This window comes from Mchenga conophoros, linkage group LG7, assembly GCF_057382185.1.
Source record: "Mchenga conophoros isolate Kocher_MC1m ecotype Shallow Benthic linkage group LG7, M_conophoros_male_GT1.1, whole genome shotgun sequence".
NCBI lineage: Eukaryota > Metazoa > Chordata > Actinopteri > Cichliformes > Cichlidae > Mchenga > Mchenga conophoros.
Window position 1 is genome coordinate 37,934,774 of NC_140532.1, and position 27,635 is coordinate 37,962,408.

General features: G+C 41.2%; 1 protein-coding gene across 1 annotated transcript in view; it reads left to right on the forward strand.

Annotated features, from left to right (window-relative positions):
* The first annotated feature begins 764 nt into the window (after window positions 1-764).
* lpar1 (lysophosphatidic acid receptor 1) overlaps window positions 765-27,635 on the forward strand; it is a 44,194-nt gene continuing 17,323 nt past the window's right edge. The window contains exons 1-2 of the mRNA XM_085279153.1: window positions 765-1,212; window positions 23,634-24,389. Coding sequence (XP_085135279.1) covers window positions 23,651-24,389 — 739 coding nt within the window. The 5' untranslated portion in view covers window positions 765-1,212; window positions 23,634-23,650. The remainder of the gene's footprint in view (window positions 1,213-23,633; window positions 24,390-27,635) is intronic.

Here is a 27,635-nt window from a genome sequence, read left to right on the forward strand (position 1 = left end):
TACTAGTAGCACTACGAACCCAGGCCCAGTCTCATTGTACTATATACTCTAGCTTTACCATAGCTACGTGGGACCTGGGTTACAATAGCATAAGGGGGTCAAGGCCAATACACCACTATGCATGCAGTGCAAACTGAACAACTTGTTGATTTTCTAGTATAACTCATGAAGCCCTATTTCAAATGAAATGCAGTTATTCACAGGCAATTCAGACAAATAGACATACTTCTTTTCACTAGCTAATGAATATTCACTCTACTTGTTTAGCTTTCTGGCTCACTAAAGAGGAACAACTTGTGAGAGCATATGGGCGAAAGAGAGCTTTTTTATTTTTAACTAGGTGCTAGTTTGCAAAATATAAAATTCACTTTGATCTGTCGAGATCAAGACACAAAGAAAAAGCTCCGGTTATGGTACCTTTCGGTATATATTGTTTGCACTTGGATTATAGAGGGACATTTCAAGAAACTACTTAGTCTAAGCTGTGGGAATGGAGCAGACAGTGCTATGTGACGCTATGTGACGCACTCAGCTGTATTAAAGCTGCTTGTGTATTCTGTGCACTGTATTTCAGTGTGCAGCCATCACCGTGTTTGTAACTGTGTGTCATCCTGTTCTCTAAATAAAATTGCAATGTGCATGTAGTCCTGTCTTGATAAAAGATATGACATTTCTATCAGCGTGTCGGCTTGTGTGTGTGAGTGACGTCACATGCGGACAAAGGTCCCGTCCTGTGCAGTCTGTGTGGCAGTCTGTCGGCCAGAGAGACAGAGAGGGTGAGAGAGAGAGAGAGAAGGAGAGAGCCGCGCCAGCGCAGAGAGGCACGGAGACGAAGCAGAGAGCGCAAAGGCTTCGTTATCTGGGGGGGAAATTAAAACAACTTGCATTTTTGAAAAAAAAAAACAGCCAAAAAACAACAAAGCCAAAAAACAAACAAAATCGGGACATAGCGGTGGGAAACTTTGACCGATCTTTCGCTTTTTCCCCCTGCACGGACATAAAATGAAAGGGTTACCTGGCTGCATGTTGGATTTTAAATCTTATATTACACCGCTGCGGCGTTGACTTCAGAGTTGCGCAGGCAGAGTCTGTATGAGTTGTCTGTTGGAGGAATTTTAGACACTCCGGATCAAACTTGAGTTGGACATCCAGGAACCAGTCAGGGAGTAAGCTAAACCACCTACCCACTGCTCTCACTGCATGCAGGACACTGTAAGTATTTGATATCTTATCCTCACTGTTGAGAGATTTCCCCACAATTTAACATTTGTTACATAGAGGGGGTACATGTATAGGTTTATGTGGACCGCTGTCTTACTATGCACATATGCCTAAGAGTGGGCATCTTTTCATAATCAAAAGTATACCTGCCACGTAGACGTGGCGATAGAGCAGTCAGTTCAGATAAAGGCTTTGATGGTATTAGCAGATGCCTGGAGCCCCTCAGCGCACCGTTATTTCAACGGGAGACGCGCAGTTGTGCGTCTATAGAGGATGTGAGAACAGGGACGCGGCTGGAATGAAGGACTTGTTGCGCCAGAACTGGGCTCTTTATCAAACTCTGGGATTGGAACAACACTTGTAAATGGGAGTGAGAGGAAAAAAATAAATGGGCGTTGGGTGTAGGAGTTTATAAAGGCTGACATCTGTTTAGATTTTCCACGCTGATCTCGTTATAGAGAATGTGTTCTTATGATCTTATTTTAGATTTCTTTATCGAATCTCTGCGTCTTCCTCCCCCAAATCAAATCTAAACTCATTCTAACCAGCATCGGTTATTCAAGAGAAAACACTTGTGCTGTCAGTGTGAGTATTACAGATGACCAAACCACCAGCAGCATGTTGAAGCATTTCTTGCAGTGCTGGCGTCTTTCCAAAGAAAACGCCTTGACTCTGTCTTCTGCCGGCAGGCGTCAATCCACCCTACTCAAGCCCTAAAAATCAACTGTAACTGTTACAATTTTAGCAGACTTTAGTAACACCTTCGGGAAACAAAGTGATTTAGTTATTTATCGAACACAAGATAGTTAAGTTTAACTGTATGAATTTAGGGTACACAGGCTTCACCTGTTATGGCAGAGATGGATAGCTCAGAGGTCCAACTTGTAGTCTAAAAGTCAAAAGGAGCAATAATTCCAACATCCTAAGACCAACTGGGATGGAATGCTTGGGTTTTTTTTTTTCATCTGACAGGTTCTGATCAGATGCTGTGTTGTTTGTCGGTTAGTCATAATAAGTCATGCATAACAAACTGGAGATAAATATACATGAAACAGCTCTTGTGGGGACCTTGCTGACTGTTATCGGACAAAAGCACGTCTTAAAAGCTCTGTTTCTGTTATTGGCACTGTGAAACACTCTTAATGGAAAAATCTGAATCTCCCTTGAGACCCGTGGGACTTAATTTAGAACAGGTTTGCTCAAACTTTAACTTGCCCAACAATTAAGCTGAGTTAAGATGTTCTAGATGATATAGGGTGAAATGAAGCCATTGAGTTCTGTCCTTACTTGAGTTTTCTTAGTCAAAACTCCCCATGGCAAATTTCCATTTGAAGATGAACCATTTCACATCTATACAAGAGATAAAAAGGCATAACTGAGTACTTTTATGTTTCCTGAAAGAGCTCTTTTGAGCCACACACATCTGGTTTGTCATCAATCTCCACAGACCTCAGGGATGGATTTCTGTTACCTTAGCCTGGGTCATGCATTCAAATAAACACAGTTGGCTGTGTTCTTGCTTGGAAAGTGACAAAAGACTTCACAGCTGTGTTGCTGATGTGATGCGTTTTACTGGCTCCTTTTAGTTCCTGTTATTGGCAGTTTGCTCATTATATGCCTATTCCTTCTAAAGTATTATTATTGTTTTGAAGAATGTTATACACCCACCAAAAAACCTTGAAACTTGACCAGAAAAGTTTATTAAGTTCATGACCTTCCTTTTTTTTATCAAAGTTTCCACATGCACCCAAGATATGTGATAAGACCGCAGGGTTTCTGTGTCATCAAAGTAAATTTGAACTGATTGAGAAGGCCTGCTGTAAGGGAAAAAAGGTGCTTGATACATGCTGTCACTCCCTTTTGATGTTTCCTGATTAACACTAATTTGGGACTCAAATGGTGTCTCTGTGTCTGAGTGGGTGTGTTTATTTGTGTATTCACAAGAGAGAGTGAGACCACTGCTTACCTACCACCCGCTGTCACAGGTCTCAGGGGGTCTTTGATGCTAAAGAGAGTGATAGGACCATTAGCACTCCTGAAGAGAGATTTCAAATGACTTTGGCTGCATCCACACTAATGCGTTTTTGTTTGAAAACGCATAGTTTTCTCTCCGTTTTGGCCTCCCGTCCACACTGAGACGGCATTTTCCCCAAGGAAAACACAGCGTTTTGAAAACGCTCTCGAAAACGAATACATTTCAAAACGGAGCTGTCCCTTCACAGTGTAGACACTCGAAAGCGCAGACTTTCTTAAACGATGATGCGTTTTAGTCATGTGACGCAGTCATGTGACCAATTAAACAAAGATAGCGGAGGGCATTGTACAGCAGTTGTTTTGATTGCTCTCAATTTTGACAGCCCTAAAAAAGATTACTATCAGTTTGTACATGCTCCAGATAGCTTTTCTTCAAATTCTTTAATTCTCACTCGCATTTGCGCATGCGCAGGACTGGAACGTAAGCGTTTTCAATGTGGACGCACAACTCTGTGAAAACGACTGAAGAAAACGCTAGTGTGGACGCAGAGCGTTTTCAGACGAAAACGCCGTTTTCAAATCCATCCGGGCTAGTGTGGACGTAGCCTTTGAAGCGACTTTAATCATGGATTCGACATTCTCGACATTTCTTACAGCCTTAAGCAACCAGAATGAAAGATTTCTCTTTAATAGTTTGTTGAATATCGATTTAGTTTTATTTACTTATTTGATGGATAGTGTGGATAAGTTAGATTTTAATCTGATCATAAAAAAAACTAAGAAACAGGAGATCAATCCAACAAGCACAGTGGTTCAATTATTGTCATATATACAAAATCTCACATTTTTTGGACATTTCTTTTCTGGGAAATTCTTCAGTAGTGTAGTGAGCCACATAGTTCTTATTTACTGAACTAGGTCAATTTGTTCACTCTCGATATAGCTTATTTAAGTCATTCTCAAGTACTTATTTAAAAAACAACAACTGTATAAATCTGCTTTTTTTCATTTAGCATCATCTTATGGTAACAAAAATAACATTTTCAAGTAGCTGCAGCACTCTGTGACACACAAACCAAATTAATTTAGTGCAACATTTTACAACTTACACAGCTACTGTAGAGTGTTGTAAAATTAAGACATAACTCGGGAAGAGAGAAAGTGAGAGATGATAGTGTCATACAACAAGCAGGAAAAAAAAACAGATAAGTGTAAAAGACTTATGATGCCATTGTATTAAAAAACAGTTGATGATGATTTAAAGTGACAGTGTTTGAGTGCTTTTGTTGAATGATACTTTGTCTATATATAGATTTAGATATATATATAGGCCACAAACATTTTTATTTACTAGTCAAGTGCACTTAAAATATGGGTAAAGCAAAGAGAAGCACCTCGGGTTCTTAGCCCTTAAAGTTGTTGTTGATAGATTTGATGGGGTTACAGAAACATACTCATCTGAAAGTCATTCCAGAGAAGTTGATTCTTTTGACTTCTGACCTCTTTTATCAAACTAAACAGAACTCCCATTGCAAAGACTTACTGTCTCCCCTGAAGATGACTGCTTTATGTTTCCCGTCATGAGCTTTGACGTCCATCAAAAGCCTGGGTTCTTGAAACATCTGTGTTATGATTACTGGAACCCTGATTTTTCCTCCCCCTATTCTAAGGAACTGCATTCCACCCATTCTTACTCCATAGGTCCAGATTGTTTCCACATTAATGCAGCAACCTGCATGAATGTGTGAGCAGTTGCTGCAGAAAAGAAATTTCTTCAAGGGCCATTTAAACAGGGAAGTAATTCAAAATAGGCTGTTCACAGCTATAAAAAATATACACAAGATAGAACAAATAGTTATAAATGGTTTTAGAATCACTGATACTCTCTCTGAAGTTATCTTGACTTTTACTTACATACACATGCATTCTTATTAACATGAATTACAGATATTATGCTCCTCAGTGTCTGCACAGTCTTTGAACATTACTGTGAAGTTAATTAATCAAAATTTAAAAAATGATGCAATAAGGACCTTAAATCTAAAATGAATACAGTAGTTGTGATATATTTTATTATCAGTTACTGTCAATAACATAAACAATATCTGAAAATATCTCTCAAACTTCAGCTTGTTCTTGGTTCTGGGATCAAGTAATTATAGCTGTATATCTCATCTTCTGAAAACATTACCTTTGGCTTTTAATAGATAGACTTTGATAGAATTTGCTCATAACTACTTATTTGGAAGCAGTCGTTTGTTTTTCTCAATGTATGTAGCCATTTCTTCTGTTTATCCACAGGGAGGTTTGTTGCCATCTTCTACCTTTACAATTCATTTTTTTACCTTAGATAAATGGAAAAAAGAAATTGTGGTTTTGACAGGAAACTGACAGCTGTCAGATTAACACTACTGTGGTTGCATGGCTACAGTGATACACAATGAATGTTGTTTTGGGAAGTAAATATATTTGATGTTAATGTAGTTACTGTATATTCCAAACGAACTTCAGATAACGTCATGGCATGCTGGAAACATTCATAAATATTTAAAGAAAGCAGATTTGCACAGTTTGGTAAATCTATACACAAACTGCTCACAACTATCAGTGTGTACATATTATTATGCTGTCATCATGTAAGGTATTGTTTTTTCAATCCACAGTTTAGCTGGTGCTAACAGAAAAGAAAATGGACCCAATATTTACCCAGAAAGATTACATGAATTAGGTTAGAATACACAATCACTTGCACAAAGGGTAGATGTGTATTTACTGCAAAGTGTTTTGGATGCATACAGTACATGTTTTGGCTCTCCAAAATATGGAACAGTCATATTATGTTACCACTTTACTTACAAGTTCTTCTTTATTGAGAGGCAGGCTTTAAGGGCTTAAAAGGATAATGGTCAGTGTGACCAAAAGCCAAGTGTTCATCCATGTGATGTTTACATTGTCAGGAGCTCAACCCACAATGGTGCAGTACTGTAGGCTCGTGCTGCCAGACACTGGACCACATCAGTTAGAGATAAACACATTTAGTGGCTCTAATGCTAACATGGTTCAAGACATAGACCCTGCACTTACCACTTATTTCTCTAATGACCACTCATTAACTTCCTTGTAACAGATCATGTGTGGCTTTGAGGCAGAAGACGGTTAAAATCATCTGAAAGGTGTCTGTCATGCATGAAAGAAAGAGGAACTGAGAAACACCATAATGAGGAAATAATTTTTCAACCCAGCACAAATCATGACTCTTTCTGGGGTTCTGTATTAGTATGATTATTTGGTTCTGTACTTCACCACGCTCTTTTTGAAGTGAAACAATGACACTAACCCTTTTTTCAGATGTTACATAGCATTTTAAAGTAGTATAATTCAATGCAGTCGAAGAGTGAAATGCTCTTTTAAAACAATGCAATGAGGTCTTTAGAATATGAGGAGCCCTGCTTATTCAAGACTTTGTATGTAATCAGAAGGAGTTTAAATTGAATTTTGAATTTAACAGGGGGCCAATGAAGAGAAGCTAACATATGAGAAATATTACCTGTCTTTTTTGTTCCTGGTAGTGATACTTTGTACAAAAACTTAATGTTTCATTGTATTTCAAAGGACATATTTTGATTGAAATGACTCCCACATTACTCATAGTGTTACTGGAAGTATCTAATCAGCCAAATAGATGGCAGCAAATCAAACATGCTGACATAGTCAAGATAACCTGCTAAAGTGAGCATCAAAATTGGGAAGAAAGGTCAATGAAGTGACTTTGACTGGTAAATGGCCTGTATCCACCAATTCACACACAGGTGATGGTAAGCTACATTGTAGTCACAGCCACCCGGTGGCGCACTGACATTGGCGAGGCTGCCGGACACTGGCGCCACCGGGCCCTCTGACCACCACCAGTAGGCAACGGGTGAAGTGTCTTGCCCAAGCCGGGGCTCGAACCGGCAACCTTCCGATTACAAGGCAAACTCCCAACTCTTGAGCCACGATCTCCCCACAACGAATGTGGTTGTTGGTGTCAGATGAGTTGGTCTGAACATTTCCGAAATTGCTGATTTACTGGGATTTTCCCGCACAACCGTTTCTACTGTTTACAGAAAATGACCCAAGTAAAAGAATATATCCAGTGTGTGGTAGATGACTGAGTTGATAGGAAATGAACAGAAACTCCAATAACCCTTTGTTACAACTGAGATATGAAGATACTCATTTCTGAATGCACAACACATCAAACCTTAAAGGTACCATACCAAATGTCCATCCTGTGTGCTTATAATAGGAACCAGGCCTCCAATTCAAATAAGGCTTACCAAAATTGGACAATAGACGATTGTAAAAATGTTACCTAGTGTGATAAGTCTTAATTTCCCCTGGATCATTTCGATGGTAGGGCCAGACTTTTCTCTTAAAGCCTTTTATGACCATGGTTTACCAATCTTCCAGTAGGATAACACTCCATGCCACAAAGCTCAAATCATTTCAAACAGGTTTCTTGAACATGACAATGAGTTTACTGTACTCAAATAGTTTCCACAGTCACTGGATCTCAATCCAACAGAGCACTTTTGTGATGTGGTGGAATGGGATATTCCCATTATGGATGTGCAGCTGAAAAATCTGTACCAGTTGTGTGATGCTATCATGGTACTTTGGACCAAAATCTCTGAGGAATGTTTCCAGGACCTTGTTGAATCTCAGCCATGAAGGATTAAGGCAGCTTGGAAGACAAAATGGGATCTGGTATCCAATAAAAAAGGTATCCAATGAGCATACACAGATGAAGATACAGACATATGCATACATTTATGCATATGTAAATCTAGATATATACACAAATTAATCATCATTTCAAATTATGACCACATGCACACATTTGTTTTTATTCAGTGCAGTGCATTAATGGTTTTGACAGGCCAGGTTATTAAAGTGATGAATTTGAAGAACACTTTTGAGTCAAACCCTGAAATCTCTGCAGACGACACTGACGCAATCCCATATTGCATCTGAGCTCCGGTGATGTAATTTGTGGAATCTGGCTCTAATAGTGCAATTTCATTAGAGAACATGCCTGTTAATAAAATCCAGAAAAAAAAACCAAACAAAAATAAAAACAAACTGATACATATGGTAGTGACTGTTTAGGTAAAAAAAAAATGTAATCCAGTCATTGTTAAATACTTCAGTTATTATAATAAAACCACTTGTTATAAATGGTTCTTAGACTGTTTTAAATGCATTCATACAACCGTCCATCAATTATTCATCTATTTTAAGCATCTTTTTCTTTCTTTTACAGTTTCTTTTTAAAATATATCTTAAACCACTGTAAGAAGGAGGATTTTTAATAGCAGATTCCCCTTTTTATGCCTTCTAGCATAAAGATTTGCTCTACCTAAACATGTGGGACAGATGAGAAAGATCTTAAAGTTAATAATTTGAGTTACATGACAGTTCCAAAATGAAAAGCTGCATTATATGCCACCACATAGATAATAACTAGTGAGTTGGATTTTGGTTGTCACTAGACTTTCCAAAGCTATGATCCCTGTGAGAATTTATAGCCAAATTAAAACAGCTTTTATATGTTATTTATGATTCTGCTCATTATTTAGAAATAACAAATTGCTGTCAGTGGCTTTGGAAAAACCGAAAGCCACTGTGAAACCGAGCCGCCTCTCTCTATGTAATTTAGAAGTTAACTCCTTCTCCTTGTGAAATGAAACATTATTTTGTCAGTGCATCCAGGAGTAACCGTTCCCAATGTGCTTCTGTTGGTGGTGTGATGAAACGCTGCTCCTTGAATTGCCTGAAATATGATTTTTCATCTTTTAAAATGCACTATTTGTTTATTTATTTTACTGCCATAATGTTTTGGTAGAAAATTCTGTTCAATATTATGTATAGTATACTCGATATATTTAGCCTATCACTGTTTAGTGTGGTTTTTGTCACTAAAGAATATTGTGTATGTTTGAAGCTCCTACATTTTCTAAATGCATTCATATCACTACCAGAGAGCTCTTTTTGAGATAAAAAAAAGCAACAATTAAAGCAAGCCAACAATGTTGGTTATGTATTTCACTACTGAATTGCATTCTTGTTTATTTATGCAATTGTGGTGCTTGATTACACTAATAGTCCTACAAAGGTGTAGTATTCTATTCTATTCTATTCTATTCTATTCCAGTATAATGACCATTTGGGGCCATGTGTGCTGTGATGGAAGTGGTTCGAAGGGTATCATCCTCTGATGAGCTGTGAATCAGCCGGTCACGCCTGCAGTCACTCATGACTCAACACAGGCTCTCAATCCAATCCTTGTTCCGAGTTCTGTCGGTACGCAGCAACTGTTTGAGTGTATGTGCAAGTGTGTGCATGTGTGTGTGGTTTGTAATGATAAAGATAAAGTTAGAGAATGAAAGCCTATGTGGCTGAGTGTTTGTGTGCATGCTAGCTTGTAGAAGCCCTGCGTCTCTGCTTTCTGGGGTGGGAGAGATGGAAACAATGGTCACATTGTGTGGAGAGTTGGCAAAGATGGGAGGAGGGAGCTGGAGGAAAAGACGCAGGCAACAGGAGAGGAAATCTGAGAAGAAAAAGATTGCAGAAGATGAGCACAAGGGCAAAGAGGAGAGGGGGACACAGAGGTGGAAAGAGAAAAGGAAAGAGATTTGGAGGTGAGGGATGGAAGAACCGTGGGAAGTTATGAGACTTTTTGGTTTCAGTTTCATGTTTGAGTTGAACATGGATTAAACACACATTTAAAATTCCCAATAATCAAGCTGCAATCAAATATTTCCTATAGATAATCTAAAATGCATTGAAATGTAGAAAAAAATACTTTTTGAACCCATTTGAAGTACATTTCCAAACATATGGGTAGCCTTGCATAGTGATTCATACCATATACCATGATACATAGTATGAAATAAAATTCCTCCATTTTAGTCATTTTTGATCAATATGTAGTTGTTACATCCTGTGAGGCTGTGGGAGTGTGTGGGGTGTTTGCCCGCTCTCCCCGCCTCTTCCTCTCTTGCCACTCCTACCCCCTCTGTCTCTCTCACTCTCCTCTCTCCCCAGGACACAGCTGCTTTTGATTAGCCTCGTTTGCCACCTGACTCCAGTCAGCAATCACCTCTGAGGCTATTTAAACTGGGGATGAGTGGTGAGCAGGGTGGTTTTTTCCCCCCTCTGTGGTGCGACACGGTTTTTGTGCTAGGTTTTGGACAGACAGCCGCCTTCTGACTAGTGAGTAGATGGGCTTGTGGGCCCTGAGAGTGTCTCCCTGTGTTAAGGAGTAGGGTGGGAAGTGCCTCCCATTTTTGTTTAGTAGTCTACTTGTCTTTTGTTGCTGCGAGTGTTTCCTTTGTTTCTTTGGCATTATTGGTAAAACGGCATTGCCGGCTCTTTAAGTTAATGTCGTTTGTAATAAACCTATATCATTTGTAATAAAACTATATTAATACAGAACAACTCTGTCTGTTTTCCTTTTCATTCTGTTTCTGGACTCATTTGTTACTGGTCCCCTCACTCGCATGCCTAGATCCCTTCGGGGGGAACGTAACAATGTGGGGGCTCGTCTGGGATCTGAATGGAAGGAACAGCAATTGAGTTTTAGGGAGTTGTTTGCCGGTGGCCTGTTTAGTTGTATGGTATCTGCTGCGCTCTCTCTCCAGTTAGCAAAGGGGAGTGTCTAGCTGAGCGTAAGCTCCTCTTTCAGGCACTCATTTTTTATTTTGCCTTTATTATTTTCGGAGTAATCCCGGGTGGGGATTAGTTCCCTGTCGGGGGTAGGCTTGTTGGTGCTTTGTGCACTTGATGCTTAGCCTTTAAAGTTGCCTTGAGCCTGGTACACTCCAGAAGCTAACTAGGCTGAAATTTTAGTAGGTAGGTCTGGGGAGAGGGTCGGTGGTATTTTTATTTATTGGTTAACCTGCGGCCACACATTTCCCACCTGAGTTTTGGAGGTGGTGTTTCTTTGTTGTTATTGTTAGCCTCAGGTAGTTTTTGTTTTAGATTTAATGGCTACCTTTGATATTGCTGTTTTTAAGGAAAACCCCTCGCTTGGGATAGTGGCCTTGCCAGTGTCTGCCAGTCCACTTGAGCATGGTGTAGCATCTCAGCCTGTTCCGCAGGTGGCAGCTCAAGCTGTAGGTCCATTGGTGTCTACACCTGTTGCTCAGGGGCTGCCTGAGGACAAAGCCATGACATTGCCTCGCTTCGAACCTCTCTCCATTGAATCAAGTGTAGGCTGGAAGCAGGATGCTAAGCTCCGTGTACGCCTGGCTCGTCTCCAGTTGGAAAAGGAGGATCGTGAGAGGGAGTTCCAGCTAAAGGAGTTGGAGCTTAGGCGTTTAGACGCAGAGCTTGCCAGAGCCAGGGAGGTCGAATTGAAAAAGGTGGAGGTGGAGGCGGAGACAGCTGTTAAGTTGCGACAGCTGGAACTCCGGCAGGCTTCTCTTCCTCCGACTGCCTCCATTCGTCAGGCAGACACACCATTTGATGTAGGGAAAAATAGTCGTCTGGTTCCGGTGTTCCATGACACTGAGGTCGACAGCTACTTTGAGTCGTTTGAACGAATAGCCACGGCCTTGCACTGGCCACGGGATTCGTGGGCCATTTTGCTCCAATGTAAGCTGGTAGGTAAGGCTCAAGAAGTTTGTTCCTCATTGTCAGCTGAGGACAGCTTGGACTATGACAAGCTGAAAATTGCTATCCTGCTGGCTTATGAGCTGGTCCCAGAAGCCTATAGGCAGCGTTTCCGGGGGTTGAAAAGGGGACAGGGTCAGTCTTATCTTGATTTCGCCAGGGGAAAAAGGTGTTCTTTTTGATCGGTGGTGTGCCTGCAAAGCCACTGACCTGGCTTCGATCCGGGAACTAATGCTCATAGAGGAATTTAAGAACTGCATTGCTGAGCGCATCGCAGTATATATTAATGAACAGAAGGTTTCCTCGCTACAGCAGGCTGCGACGCTGGCTGATGAGTTCGCGCTCGTCCATAAAACCAGTGTCAGTAGGTATGACCGGCGCGATGCCCCAGTGAAGGCTAGCAAGGTGCCAGTTGCACCGCACCCAAAGAGTGAGGTATTTGGGTTTCGTCCCAAGGCAGACCGAAAGTGTTTTTTCTGTTTTTAAGTCTGGCCACTTGATCGCAGATTGTGACGCTTATAAACGGAAACAGTCTCGACTTCACGTAAACCAAAAGGGGTCAGGCTGATTAAAACCATGCCTCCTGTCAGTAGGCCCCCCTCCCCTGAGACCCCGGATGAGTGTTTTAAGCCCTTCATTTTTAAGGGGACAGTTTCGCTTTCTGGTAAGACCGAGGATAAGCGTGAAGTGACCATTCTGCTTGATACTGGTGGTTCACAGTCCCTCATACTAGCTAGTGTGCTTGAATTTAATGAGAAGTCTGACTGTGACTCTAGCATCATCGTAAGAGGTGTTGGGATGAGTTTTGTGCCTGCTCCCTCCATCGTATTTGGGTACAGAGTGAGCTGGTGAGTGGTTCCTTCTCAGTGGGTGTGCGGCCTTCTTTCCCAATTAATGGGGTGGATTTTATAATGGGAAATGGTATCGTGGGCACTTGTGAAGGCTCAGAAAGAAGACCCTTCATTAGTTAAGTGTTTTACCGCTGCAGCTCAGGATAAGGGTGGTGAGGGGAGCAAGAAGCAGACATTTTTCGTTTGGGAAGGTTTATTGATGCGCAAGTGGACCCCAAGGCCTGGAGAAGACTGGAGCGCAGTGCGGCAGATGGTGGTTCCGACAAGTCTGCGGCGGCATGTGCTACAGTTAGCACATGATCATGCATGGTCAGGTCATTTGGGTGTCACTAAAATGTATGACCGTATACTGCAGCATTTCTTTTGGCCGGCAATGAAAGCAGATGTAGTGCAGTTTTGTAACACCTGTCACACTTGCCAGCTTGTGGGTAAACCGAACCAGACGGTGCCCCCCGCCCCTCTACGTCCTATCCCTGCTGTCGGTGAACCATTTGAGCATATCCTGGTAGACTGTGTTGGCCCCTTTCCAAAGACGCGGGCAGGGAATCAGTTCTTGTTAACCATAATGTGTGTGTCCACTCGATTCCCCGAGGCAATTCCGCTGTGGAGAATCACTACAGCAAGCATTACCAAAGCACTAGTCAAATTCTTTACCACCTCTGGCCTCCCGAAAACTGTGCAGACAGATCAGGGTACCAATTTCATGTCCAGGGATTTTAAACAGACTTTACAGTCCTTTGGAGTTTCTCATTCTGTGTGTAGTGCTTATCACCGAGAGTCACAAGGTGCACTTGAGCGGTGGCATCAAACTCTTAAAGCAATGTTGAGTAAATATTGCCATGACACAGGAAAAAGCTGGGATGAAGGGGTCCCTTTTGTATTGTTCGCTATACGTGATGCGAAGCAGGAGTCTTTGGGGTTCAGCCCAGCTACCCTGGTGTTTGGACATGATGTGCGGGGTCCACTAAAGGTGCTGAAGGAGAGTTTTCTCAGCGGTTGTGTGCCTAAAACTAATGTGGTGGAGTTTATAAAAACATGCAAGGACAGGTGCCAACGGGCTACTTTGTTAGCAAAAGAGGCTCTCTGTGTATCCTAGGCAAACATGAAAAAAACTATTTGATCAAAAAGCAGTGGAAAGACAGTTCCAGCCTGGGGACAAAGTTCTTGTGTTGCTGCCTGTGCCTACTTCTGCCCTCATGGCTCGTTTCTCAGGCCCCTATGTGATAGTGAAAAAAGTGTCTGACACCAACTATATTCTCAACACCCCAGAACACAGAAGGAAGACTCGCCTATGCCATGTTAACATGTTGAAACCATACCATACCAGAGACACCAGCATGACAGAATCACCAGACACTGCTGGGACAGCTGTCCCTGGTTCAGTCCCTGTTACCCTGCCAAGTGTAGAAGTTAAGGGTGATGATGATCTGGGTACCCTTTCTGAGGGACAGCAATGTGGGCGGTTGTCAAATTCTGTTTTTTTTTTTTTTTTTTTTTAGCTAAGGCCGAGGCCAACCTGTCTCACCTTCCTCAGTCCCAGTGTAAAGATGTACTTGACTTGTTGCACTCCTACCCGTCTCTCTTTAGTGACGTACCCTCACGTACCAATGTTTGTGAGCATGACAGTGATGTTGGAGACGCAGCCCCAATCAAGCAGCATGCATACCGTTGCCCCATCGCCAAACGTGAGGTGATGAAAAAGGAAGTTGAGTACTTAGTAGAAAACTGCTTGGCACAACCTAGTTGTAGCCCCTGGAGCTCCCCATGTCTACTAACGCCTAAGTCTGATGGCACACCCCGTTTCTGCACAGATTATCGGAAGGTAAACGCTGTAACGGTCTGACTCTTTTCCGCTTCCTCGTATGGAAGACTGCATCGACAGCATCGGCCCTGCCAAATTCATCACCAAACTTGATCTCCTTAAAGGCTACTGGCAGGTGCCTCTCACTTCCAGAGCTTCAGATATTTCTGCATTTGTCACCCCTGACCACTTCATGCAATACACAGTAATGGCCTTTGGCATGAAAAATGCCCCAGCTACCTTTCAACGTCTGATGCAGTTGGTGTTGGGAGATGTGCCCCAGTGCAATGTGTATCTAGATGATGTAGTGCTATACACAGACACGTGGGCAGATCATATGTCCCTTCTGAGGACAGTGTTTCAGCGGCTAGCCGAGGCCTCGTTGACCCTCAATCTCTCTAAGTGTGAGTTTGGTAAGGCGACTGTCACTTACCTAGGTAAGCAGGTGGGGTTTGGACAGGTCCGCCCAGTGGAGGCGAAGATTGCTGCAATCCTGGACTACCCGAGTCCAACCACCAGACGGGAACTAAGGCGTTTCCTAGGTATGACCGGATATTACCGGTGTTTCTGTAAGAACTTTTCTGTGGTCGTGACTCCGCTGACCAAACTGTGTAGCCCAAAGGTGCCTTTTGAATGGTCAGTGGAGTGCCAGCATGCCTTTGAGTCGGCAAAATCTCTCCTGTGCAGCACCCCTGTGTTGGCGGCTCCTAACTTCTCTTGACCCTTTATGCTAGAGGTCGATGCCAGTGCCGCCGGAGCAGTTCTACTGCAGGATGATGAGGAGGGTGTGTGCCATCCGGTCTGTTATTTCTCTGCGAAGTTCAAACACCATCAGCTGAACTACTCTACCATAGAGAAGGAAGCCTTAGCTCTGCTTCTAGCTCTGCAGCATTTCGAAGTGTATGTGGGCTCCAGTGCTTCCCCGGTGACCGTCTTCACAGATCACAATCCCCTGGTTTTTCTGAACTGGATGTACAACCACAACCAGCGACTGATGCGCTGGGCACTCCTGGCCCAGGATTATAATCTGGTGATCATACACAAGAAAGGTACTGACAATATAGTGGCTGATGCACTCTCACGCAGCTCGCGATAAGGTGTTGTTGTTGTTGTTTTGGTAGAGCTTTAATGTAAGGGAGGGGGGGGAATGTTACATCCTGTGAGGCTGTGGGAGTGTGTGGGTGGAGTGTTTGCCCGCTCTCTCACTCTCCTCTCTCCCCAGGACACAGCTGCTTTTGATTAGCCTCGTTTGCCACCTGACTCCAGTCAGCAATCACCTCTGAGGCTATTTAAACTGGGGATGAGCTGTGAGCAGGGTGGTTTTTTCCCTCTGTGGCGCTACACGGTTTTTGTGCTAGGTTTTGAACAGACAGCCGCCTTTTGACTAGTGAGTAGATGGGCTTGTGGGCCCTGAGAGTGTCTCCCCGTGGTGAGGAGTAGAGTAGGAAGTGTGGGAAGTGCCTCCCATTTTTGTTTCTTGTCTTTTGTTGCTGCGAGTGTTTCCTTTGTTTCTTTGGCATTATTGGTAAAACGGCGTTGCCAGCTCTTTAAGTTAATGTCGTTTGTAATAAACCTATATCATTTGTAATAAAACTATATTAATACAGAACAACTCTGTCTGTTTTCCTTTTCATTCTGTTTCTGGACTCATTTGTTACTGGTCCCCTCACTCGCATGCCTAGACCCCTTCGGGGGGAACGTAACAGTAGTTTATAAAATGCAACCTACAAACTGTGGAAAACAGCTAGTTAGCTTAGCAGTAGAATAGGTGCAAAGTAAGGGTCAACAGCAACTCACTCAGACTATGTGAAGTCTCTTTATATTGCAAGTGTATATAATATTTTAATAGCTGACATTGTTAATGTTAGAAACTGGAAAAGAGGGAAGGTGTTCACTTACTACTGTGAGGTACGCATTAAATAAACATATAGAGAAGAGCCTTAGCTCATGAACCCCTTGCAAGCTTTCAAAGAAGACATTTTTTTTATCACTTTCATATGTTTCCTGTGTCTCATAAATCATTCACATCAAAGTACAATTTGAAAAATGCTCCACAGGATTCATTTTATGTACCAAAAATAGTTAGACATTTTTTTAATCATGATTTCACCCCAGCTGTGTGCTAAATGACTCCCTTTTCTCTTTCTGATAATTTATGCTTCTCTGCAATCATTCTTACATGTTTCGTGACTTTTTATGAAAATCTTTTTCTCAAAGTTAAAAACCTCAGAGCCAGGAGCTCACTCTGGAGTACAACACTGATAAACTGCAGGGATCCTGTTTGGAACATTAGCTTTTTTTAGTGTGTGACCTCACATATAAACAAGCTTCAAATGGTCATATTTCTGTCTGAATTCCAAAGCTAGAAGATGTATCATTTTCTCCATAAAAAGAAAAGAGAAGTTTCACGGTGAAATGCTACATCAATGAGACTCATTCAAGAAAGAGACAATTTGTAGACTACAATACTTCATATACAGCCTTTTATTGCACATGTGAGTTATAGATCACTATGGGTTAAACAATGTATGATACATAAAAATTTTCTTCTCTTTCATGAGTTCCATGAAGGCTATATGTTGCTTAGCATGGAATCCCAGATCAGTGATTGGTCTCAACGTGTGTCTTTCTTAAAGGTATTTCTCTCAGGGGTGCATTTCAATAACAGCAGCCAGAAGGCTGGATGATGCATTTTCAATAGAGTGGGAACAGACTCTACTGTTAAGTGTTTAGTGGACTTCTTGTCTGGCAGTGACTGAAGTTGGTTTATCACGGCACTTGTCAGAACAGTGGTTAAAAAAGTGCAAAATACATTCACAAGCAACATTTGTTTTGTAGCCAATTAAAAACAACAACAACAACAAAGCAAAAAAGAAAAACCCCAACAAAACAAAGTATCAAATTTGCTCAGCTGATGAGCATGAGGCAGTGATGCATAAGAACTCAACTTACAGTGGATAGCTCTTCACATAATCCAATCATAATATGCTCATCTATGAACTCGCAGCCACTTCAGTTCAATAATGATCAGCACAATAAACCAAGTATAACACAAACAAATGGGTAGTAAAAGGATGAGAAACAAGATGATTTTTGCATATTTGTTATTTGACAAGCTGATATATGCATAGGTTTCAGGCAAGTATTTCTCTCAGAAAATATCAGAGTGAACCACGTGTGGTCGGAGAGGACATGTAAAATTTCCATTTTCTGATACAAGAAAAAATTCTTACTTTAGAAAATGAGTACGTTCTTCAGATGATGCAGCTCAGATGGAGTTTAGCATTAGGACTGCATTATTATTCTGCTGTATAAATCTCAAATCTGTGTGTCACAGGTGAAGACAGCACAAAGCAGCAATATTTAGAATCAGATCCTGACCAGTCTGCTGTTATTAAACTTAGAATTTTGTAAGTGGACGCTTTTTTCTGTGCGTGCTATGTGAAGTTTTTTATTAAAGTCAAAGGAAAGAATTTGACACAGCCAGCTGTTTGCAACAAGCTAGACTAGACACTAAAATAACAAGTATTGAGGAGCTCAGATATGGAGGATTGCATCTAAACATGAAGTGCAAAGTGCAAATGACTTTATGTATTTTTTTGGTAACAATGGTAACAACCTGATAACAACCTTCATTTAATTTACATTTTCCTGCAAATGTAAATATAAAAGGCCAGTAGAAAAATCGCTAAATTGACAAAATCTTCTCTTTTATCTTGACAGAAAAGAGCCGTGTTAGCACAAACTGTTAAAGAAAATCAACACCCAAGAATTATTTCTTTATAGTCCTCATGCTTAGTGTAGTTCAAAAGCAAAAGCAGAGGCCGAGCGCTTGATGTGTCTGCCAGGAAACTGTGGTTTGCTTCCTGTTTGGAAGCTTTGACTTTTTGAACTTTGTTTTGCTTGGTTTTCACTTGCTGATTTGTTTGATTTGAACTCACTTTTTTCACTTCAGACACTAAAAGCTACTTAGATTTAGTAAAAGATTGTGGTTTGAGCTCACAGCATTAAGTCAACACATTGAAATATGGCATTTGCCTAGTGTATCTGACAGATGTAACAGATCTGCGTGACTATTACCTAAACCTGGTCCACAGCCACTCGTGTGAAAAGACACCCTGTGTGTAATTTGGAGAAAATGACAGATTTAATGTCCTTGCAATGAGAATGGGCTGGATAAACAATTTACTATGTAGCACATGCTGACATAGCAGTCCTGATTCAGTGCTTTTCTACTAATACCATAAAGTGTGTTAACAGATTTAAATGCCATGAGCCCGTTTCTATTACAGCTAACCTAAAGCAAAGTGTTGAAGATTTCCATAAATCTTTTAATAGTAATAAAAAAAGTCTATGGTCCTTTGTTTACCTCATTTCAAGCTATAGCTTCCATTGTATGTGGTACTGAATGCATATTCTAGGAACCGTGTAGTTTTGTGATTGAGCATTAGTATCTCAATTTTTCAAAGGTGAAAAATTATCTCACCCTGCAAGGCTGCATCATTTATTGTCAATTTAGCACTTTGTTGTAGCGTGAATAAGTAATGGTGAAGAACAACTAGCCCCTATGCATGTGTCAGTTAGGCGTACATTGACAATATACGGATGTAGCCTTGCTGTTGATCCTTGAGTAATGACCTCACATCTATGGATTCCAGGGTGGTCCTTTCATAGCCTGTTAGACACTTACACACACAAAACACACACTGAGTCTCTCACTCCGCACAGCCAGACTTTATCACACATTACTAACAAGCATGAAGAGTGTGTCGACACACACTTGGGCACAGTGAGCATTTTGTTCTCTTCTACACACTTCCCAAACGTTCCTCTCTTGCTCTCAAACACATTTAAATTCTTGAAAAATAAGTCACTGCACTGTTCTTTGTGTTGTTCAGGAACAAAAAACGAAATTCCCCTCATTCTATGTCCTTTTTCTTACACAGTCTTGTACAATATTCAGCTATCAACTGTTGTATGCAGATACATACACAATGACAGGATCTCCTTCCACAGGCTCCGAAGGTCTGATGAAAGTGAGAGGTCACTGACACTTCCTCCACTTTCTTTTGATAATGACTTGTCTCAGGCATCTAATGCCCTGTTGATTGCTCCCTCCAGACATTTAATGGCCATAAACTGCAGACGACGACATGGGCATCTGCTGTTGTCATTGTAAATGGAGACTCGATCCCTGTGACTTTCTTTTAAATTAGTGTTGCTGCTGTCATTTAGTTGTTCCTCATAATGCCTCTTCTTATTGCTGACTGACTGCCTTACATGAGCAATGATTAAAATCTTAATAATTAGATGCAGGAATGATATTGTCACTTCTTTAAGAAAAAAACCCAAAAAACTTCCACAGACACCAAAAGGAAATAACACACCCATTACAAACAGGAAAGGGGGGAGTATTGCAAATTTAGCAGTTTGCTTCAAAAACAGATGTGTTCTTTATTTTCACATGTCCTAATAACACTCTTTTGCAATGAGGCCATACAGCTTTCTATTTAACCCTCTGGGGTCCAGGGTAAAATTAGCTGTTTTTGACTACTTTTGATTTGACCTCTACATTTCACCTTTTAAAACTGTTTATCTTGCCTTGTTTGGTATCATTCTTTTCAGCACAACCTCACATATCTGAATTTGGAGTTATGGTTTCATTTTGACATAATGTATTAGCACAATTGATCTGAATTCAGACAAAAAACTTAAAATCAGAGTAGAAAAAAGTTATATTTCTTACTGTAAGAACCAAAAATATGTTTAACGAATCATTTTCAAAACTTGAAATGCAAATACAAATTGTACATTTTTTAAAATTGGTCATGTGATTTTGATGCCCTGGCGCATCCGTGGACCCCAGAGGGTTAAATGAATCCTGGTTTTAAAAAACTCAAACAATGCAGTTTCCTTACAGGGCTGGACACTGCACATTACTACACTGAAAATGATTTGCTCGCTAGCCTCAGTATACTATAAACCTCTGCAAGTCATCTTCTGTTGTCAGTCCTTTTAAAATGTTAGTCCTTGAATGATTTCCTTATATTATTTATTTTAAAATTTTTATATTTTAATTTTTGTATGGAAGAACTATGCAGGTTAATTAAAAAACCCTCTTTATTAACAATAATATATTTATTTAAAGAGTGCTTTCCATCATAGTCCTTTAGAAAGCACAGACCAGAGCTAACAGAGCTAACTACAACTTAATCTAAGCTGGCAGCAGTGAATGTAAAGAGTAGTAAAACTGGAAAACTTGTAATCTATACTGTCATTGTTGTGTATTTGGAACTCCCTAAATAAGCCATATGTAGTGCACTGACCAGGCTCTGTCCATGACTGCGCTGCAGCAAACAAGCACTGCACTATAGTAATCATGAATGAATGGCTCTACCTTGCTAATGGGCAAAACAAATCCTGTTTTTTCTGGCTTTTTCGACTTTCAAGAAGAATGTTATGCAGATATAAAGTCTGCTCTTGCATAAATAGGAAGCCAATTAAGAGAGGCAAAGCGCAGAAGTATAATGATCATATTTAGATGAACCAGTAAGAATGCAAGCTGCTGCATTCTAAACCACGTTCAGACCTCTAACATACCTCTTCTTTGGGTATCCTAATAGTAAAGCAATACAATAATCCAAACTAGATGCACAAAGGCATAAAATAGAACCTCATCATATTTGAACAACAAAATATGTCAGGTGAAAGAAAGCCATTTGAATGAATAAAAAGGGTTTTCTTAAACAATAAATAAATAAAAATAAATAAATGCTTTCTGTCCATCCATGTTTTAGTTCAGTAATACTTAAATTTTAAAACCATCTTTTCACCAAAATTAACAGGCATATCAATTTCCTCCAGAAATTGGTGTAAATAATTGTAGATCATCAGCATAACAATGGAAGACAATCTCAAAGGACCTAGTGAGTTTACATATTGGTGGTTAATGTAGTGAAAACAGCTGTGAACCAAGGTCCAAGGGTTCCATAATTAATCAGTTGCCAAAGAGTTTCATAAGTCTCTCCACGAGTGTATTAAATGAGCTGTATTAACACAGGGAATGATCGTTGCTTACACATAGACAAAACCATTAAAAAAAGCAAAACAAAACATTGGTAAATAAGCATGTCTGAAAAAGGAGGCCCTACTTTCCAACGCTGTCTGGTTAGTGTTTGGAAATTAAGAAGCAGATACATCCCGTAGGCCTGGAACAGTCCAGTAATCCAATACTGCTAATACAATGTACCACTGCTATTTTAGTAAACAAAATAACATTTTACTGGTGCTTCAGGCAAATATGGCTGCAGCTGGAGTTCTTTATTGGTCTTTAAGAAAATAAAGATAAATAAATAAAATGAAATCTAAATATCCAGAAAAGTATTTTCTTTAACTGGTTTCAACTTTAAGCAAACAGCTTTAAGTTGCCATTGGTGCACTGCAACGTCTAATACACACCTAAGCAATGTACGTATATCACACACTGCTCATTTTGCTGCCGTCATTCTGCTGTTTATACCAAACTTATACTTTAACGCATGAGTCACTATGGAACAATTGCACAGTCTTGAGAAAATTATTGGTTAGACCTGCAGGTTTTCGCTCTCCATTATATAACATTCAGAAAAGCAAATTACCAAGTTGAGTTGCAGAATTTGAACAAATAGCTTTGGCAAGCTTAAGTTTTCAATGCTTTCAACATTGCTTCATTTCCCAGGATGATTTTTGATTGTTCATGTGACTATTTTAGAGGTGAAGGTTGTAATAATTTTTTTTCTCCCAAAATTGCAAGTTAGCTAAGGAGGGGGGGGGGGGGGGAGGGGGCTTCATGTTTGCACTTTCATGAAGGGTTTCAAATAATTTGGATGATTACAGAAGAAGATGAAGAAAGGAAAATTTAAAAGAAAGACAAAAAAGAAAACACCAGCCTTTGACCCAAAACTTCCAATACTTGTTATTTCAGTCATTGTCCCCTCATTTTTCACCAGTCCTCCTTGTGTCTGTATCTCTAGGACACACACACAAACAGACTACTCATGCCCTGAGGTCCTGTTTCCGGTCTTAGGTGCATGAGAGACACTAGCCAGCATCCGTGTGGGACTTGAGCTTTATTACAAACACATATACTCATGTGAGTAGTGATTGTGTGTGTGTGTGTGTGTGTGTGTGTGTGTGTGGGAGAGAGAGAGAAAGAGAGAGAGATGATGCTGTTGTTTCTACTTATTTTCTCAGTAAATGGTAAAATGGTAAATGGCCTGTATTTGTATAGTGCTATACTTAGTCCCTAAGGACCCAAAGCGCTTTACACTACATTCAGTCATCCACCCATTCACACACACATTCACTCAGTCTCCTCCTCATGCATCTTTTAAGCATAAATACTAGTTAACCTCAACCAGATGAAAAAAAAAAGGCAAGCCTGCAGGCACAAAAAACGCAGCACCTTTGTGTAATGTTTCTGTAAACTTGTAAACTTCTGTGACTTGTAGGCAACACAAGCTTCATTTTACACATGGTTGTATATTGGACAGTGTATGTTTTCTATGAGATAATAGTGACTGCTATAGATGACAACTAACATGGAGCATGCTTATGATATAGATTAATATACTAGATTGCTTCACATCAAAATTGTAATGAATAGGCCCAGATTCTCACATTTAAAGCACACAAAGGCGTTTTGATCACACTGCATCTACTGTTTTGTAACAATTTCTAGCAAAACCTCTGTAAGTATCAGCCTGTCAAGATAAAATCTGAGAAAAGGATTCACGTTTCACTCACACAGCACTGCAATCAGATAATCAGATAAGCTGAAATACTCACATATGCTTTTGAACATTCAGTGGAAGTGTTTCTTTGTTTAGTTTAATGCTCCTTCTGTGATGATTTAACATCACAGGTGTGATTTACACGAGGTGATCAAGTAAAGGAAACAATAAAAAAGTTAAACAGCACTGACTTCATAATGCAGATTTTAATTTGAGGTGGTGCATGTTGTCTCAGTTCCATGGATCTGAAAAATAAACCTCCCTTTTGAAATTAAATCTATGGTATTCAAATATACATCAAAAGACTTTCGATTTTCTATGAAAATTTTATGTATTCCATGTCTTTTCTCATTTTAGTAAACACCACTACAACCATGGATGAGGAACAATGCTACTATAATGAGAGCATCACCTTTTTCTACAACCGCAGCGACAAGCCTCTTGCTAACGACTGGGACACCTACAGCCGGTTGGTGATGGGCCTTGGCATCACTGTGTGCATTTTCATCATGCTCGCCAACCTTCTGGTAATGATCGCCATCTACGTCAACAGGAGATTCCACTTCCCCATTTACTACCTGATGGCCAACCTGGCAGCTGCTGACTTCTTTGCTGGATTGGCGTACTTCTACTTGATGTTCAACACGGGACCAAACACAAAGCGTCTGACTGTTTCGACATGGCTGCTGCGTCAGGGCTTGATTGACACCAGCCTTACTGCATCTGTAGCCAACCTGCTTGCCATCGCCATTGAACGCCACATCACCGTGTTCCGCATGCAGTTACACACACGCATGAGCAACCGGCGCGTGGTGGTTGTGATTGTCATTATCTGGACTATGTCCATAGTCATGGGGGCGATACCCAGCGTAGGTTGGAACTGTATCTGTAGCATTAAGTCTTGCTCCAACATGGCACCTCTCTACAGCAACTCTTACTTGGTCTTCTGGGCAGTGTTTAATCTTGTGACTTTTGTTGTCATGGTGACACTATATGCCCACATCTTTGTGTATGTGAGGCAGAGAACCATGAGGATGTCACGGCACAGCTCTGGACCACGACGCAACCGAGATACCATGATGTCTCTTCTGAAGACTGTGGTCATTGTGTTGGGTAAGAGCATTCACTTTCAGTCTACGTACTGTAGCTGTTGATCTCTTGATAGTCACTAACCTAGACTTTCTAGCAGGATGCCACTGCCTATATATGTATTTGTCTTTGTAGCAATGACCCAACATTTGAAGTCGCCAGCAGCAGCAAAACGATGCATGTGTTAATTAGTTTAACTATGAGGCTGTTACATTCAACACTGAATCCAAGCACAATGTCCTCCTAGCACTACTGCAGACCTCATATATAGTAAATCATATTGGTCAGTGGTGCTCCCCATGATCATTATTAAAAGGCTCAGGTTTTTAGTTATGAAGTCACCTTTAAACTTATGATTGCAAATAGCCAAATGAGTATGAAAATAATTAAATATATGCAAGCAAAAATATATAAACATAGTGGTTTGAATAATGTGGTTTTGTTGATTTAAAGTATAGTAAATTATGTCTCTTTTAGAAGATGCATATATCAAGTACCAAGGCCCATGTCCATGCAAGTGCCTTTAAGGCTTTACGCTTCACAATAATTGTGCACAAAACAAAATAACTTTTCTGGTAGTCTGTAAACAACAGCATCTGTACTACCAACAGAATATGAGGAATTTAGATTAATCCCACATCCCATCTTTTATAGTTCTGAAGAAATTTTCTAGTGCTAGCATGTCCTGTTTTCTCGGTAAGAATTGTGAAATACCCTCAATTACTCTCCAGCTGTACTTTCATTTTCACCTATAAAGAACACTAACGGATGTCTGAGGTATATAGGCTGTGCATAAAAAAAAACAGATTACAGTTCTCACAGATACAGCTGGCCTCAGTCCAGCTTTCCAAACTAAAACTAAAAACACAGTTGCAATGAACAGCAGCAGTTTTTGGTTTTTTTTACTGTAGTGCTGCAGTGTGGTCAACTTTTTTGGTGTCTGTTTATACGCTGCAGATGTAACTCTGCCTGTTTAACCTATCACCCAAGCTGCGTGTGAAGTCTTGACAGTTTTATGTGTGAGCATTAAGCAGAGATATGTTTCACACTTTGCAGGACTCTGTAATAATCAGAATCAGAATCAGAATCAGAATACTTTATTGATCCCTGGGGGAAATTATTTGATCCCTGGGGGAAATTATTATAATCAGACTCTACTCCTTCTTCTTCTTCTTTTTTCATTTAAAACTAGAACAAATTAGCAGACCAGCTCAGTTATGTTTATGGTATGTTAAAAATTGTGGGGGAAAAGGCTTCTTAGTGCCTGGAAGCAGGATGTGTTGCATCCTAGACAAAACATACCACAGGATTGCAAGTGATCTCTCTCCTATGTGCTCTGCTATCTCATCCTGTTGTTGTCTTTACTCCAAACTTAACTCAAAGTAGTGGACAGGAGACTATGATCTGGAGCCTATAGTGGGCTAAAGAGGCAGAGAATGAACATCTGCTGTGTAGAGATGTTTTGTTTATTTCTTTACTTCTTTGGTAACGTATGAGGTAAACAGTTCTGAAATTAATCTGCTAGCTTTGGTGTATGTTTCCTAATGGCCATGGGGTGGAAGCTATATACCATGGTATGAATTAAATCTAACTGTCATAGTTTTCTTTGCAGATAATGTGATTTTTCTAGGAGGAAGTAGGACTAAAAAAAAAAAAAGTCAAAACAAAAAAAAAACCTTAATCTGCTTTTTCTGATTCTTCCATTGCTATAAATTATAGTTGTTACGTTTCGGTGTTGTCAGTGTTTTGTTTTTGCGTGACTGTCATGTGTTTCCTGTTTTATTTTGAAGGTCTGTTGTTATCTTAGTGTGTTCAGTTTACATTTTCCCTGTCTCGTCAGTTCTAATTTGCCCCAGCTGTGTTTTCCTCCTGTGGTCCATTCCCTGATTGCTCCTTCTATGTATTTAAGCCTTGTGTTTCAGTATGTCATGGTCGCGATCTCCCCCGTGTTGTAAATAGTTTGGTGTTCTGTTATAAATAAATAGTTTGTTGTAAATACTTTCGTCATGGGATATTTTCGTTTTGGGATTTTGGTGGAGGGCCTTCGTGGTTTTATTTTCCTTGTTTTTATTTTTCTGCGTTGCACCCCGGTTGCCTAGGCCGGGGTGTAACATATGGGGGCTCGTCCGGGATTGCCTTCGCTGGGGGGTCCGTCTGTCTTCGCTAGAGGGTCCGGGGGCCGGTCCAGCCTTCATCCGCCTTCGCTGGAGGGTCCGTGGGACCGCCCCAGCCTTCGTCGTCTGCTGGAGGGTCCGAGGGACTGCTCCAGCCTCCATCCGCCTTCGCTGGAGGGTCCGGGGAACCGCTCCAGCCTTCTGCAGCTGGTGGGCTGCGTGTCCGTGTTTGCAGCTGGTGGGCTGCGTGTCCATGTTTGCAGCTGGTGGGCTGCTCGTCTGTCTTCGCTGGGGACCCGTGGGACCGCTCCAGCCTTCATCCGCCTTCGCTGGAGGGTCCGAGGGACCGCTCCAGCCTTCGTCGTCTGCTGGAGGGTCAGTGGGACCGCTCCAGCCTTCATCATCTTCGTCTGCCTTCGCTTCAGCTGTCCGTCTCCGCTGGAGGGTCCGAGGGACCGCTCCAGCCTTCATCCGCCTTCGCTGGAGGGTCCGAGGGACCGCTCCAGCCTTCGTCGTCTGCTGGAGGGTCAGTGGGACCGCTCCAGCCTTCATCAGCGTCGTCTGCCTTCGCTGAGGGGAGGGTCCGTGGGACCGCCCCAGCCTTTGTCGTCGCTGGAGGGTCAGTGGGACCGCTCCAGCCTTCATCAACTTCGTCAGCCTTCATCCGCCTTCGCTGGAGGGTCCGAGGGACCGCTCCAGCCTTCGTCGTCTGCTGGAGGGTCCGAGGGACCGCTCCAGCCTTCGTCGTCTGCTGGAGGGTCCGTGGGACCGCTCCAGCCTCCACCAGCCTTCATCCGCTTTTGATCAAACATTTCACTTGGGGTTACATGTTTGATTTTTGGGTAGGGGGAAATGTTACGTTTCGGTGTTGTCAGTGTTTTGTTTTTGCGTGACTGTCATGTGTTTCCTGTTTTATTTTGAAGGTCTGTTGTTATCTTAGTGTGTTCAGTTTACATTTTCCCTGTCTCGTCAGTTCTAATTTGCCCCAGCTGTGTTTTCCTCCTGTGGTCCATTCCCTGATTGCTCCTTCTATGTATTTAAGCCTTGTGTTTCAGTATGTCATGGTCGCGATCTCCCCCGTGTTGTAAATAGTTTGGTGTTCTGTTATAAATAAATAGTTTGTTGTAAATACTTTCGTCATGGGATATTTTCGTTT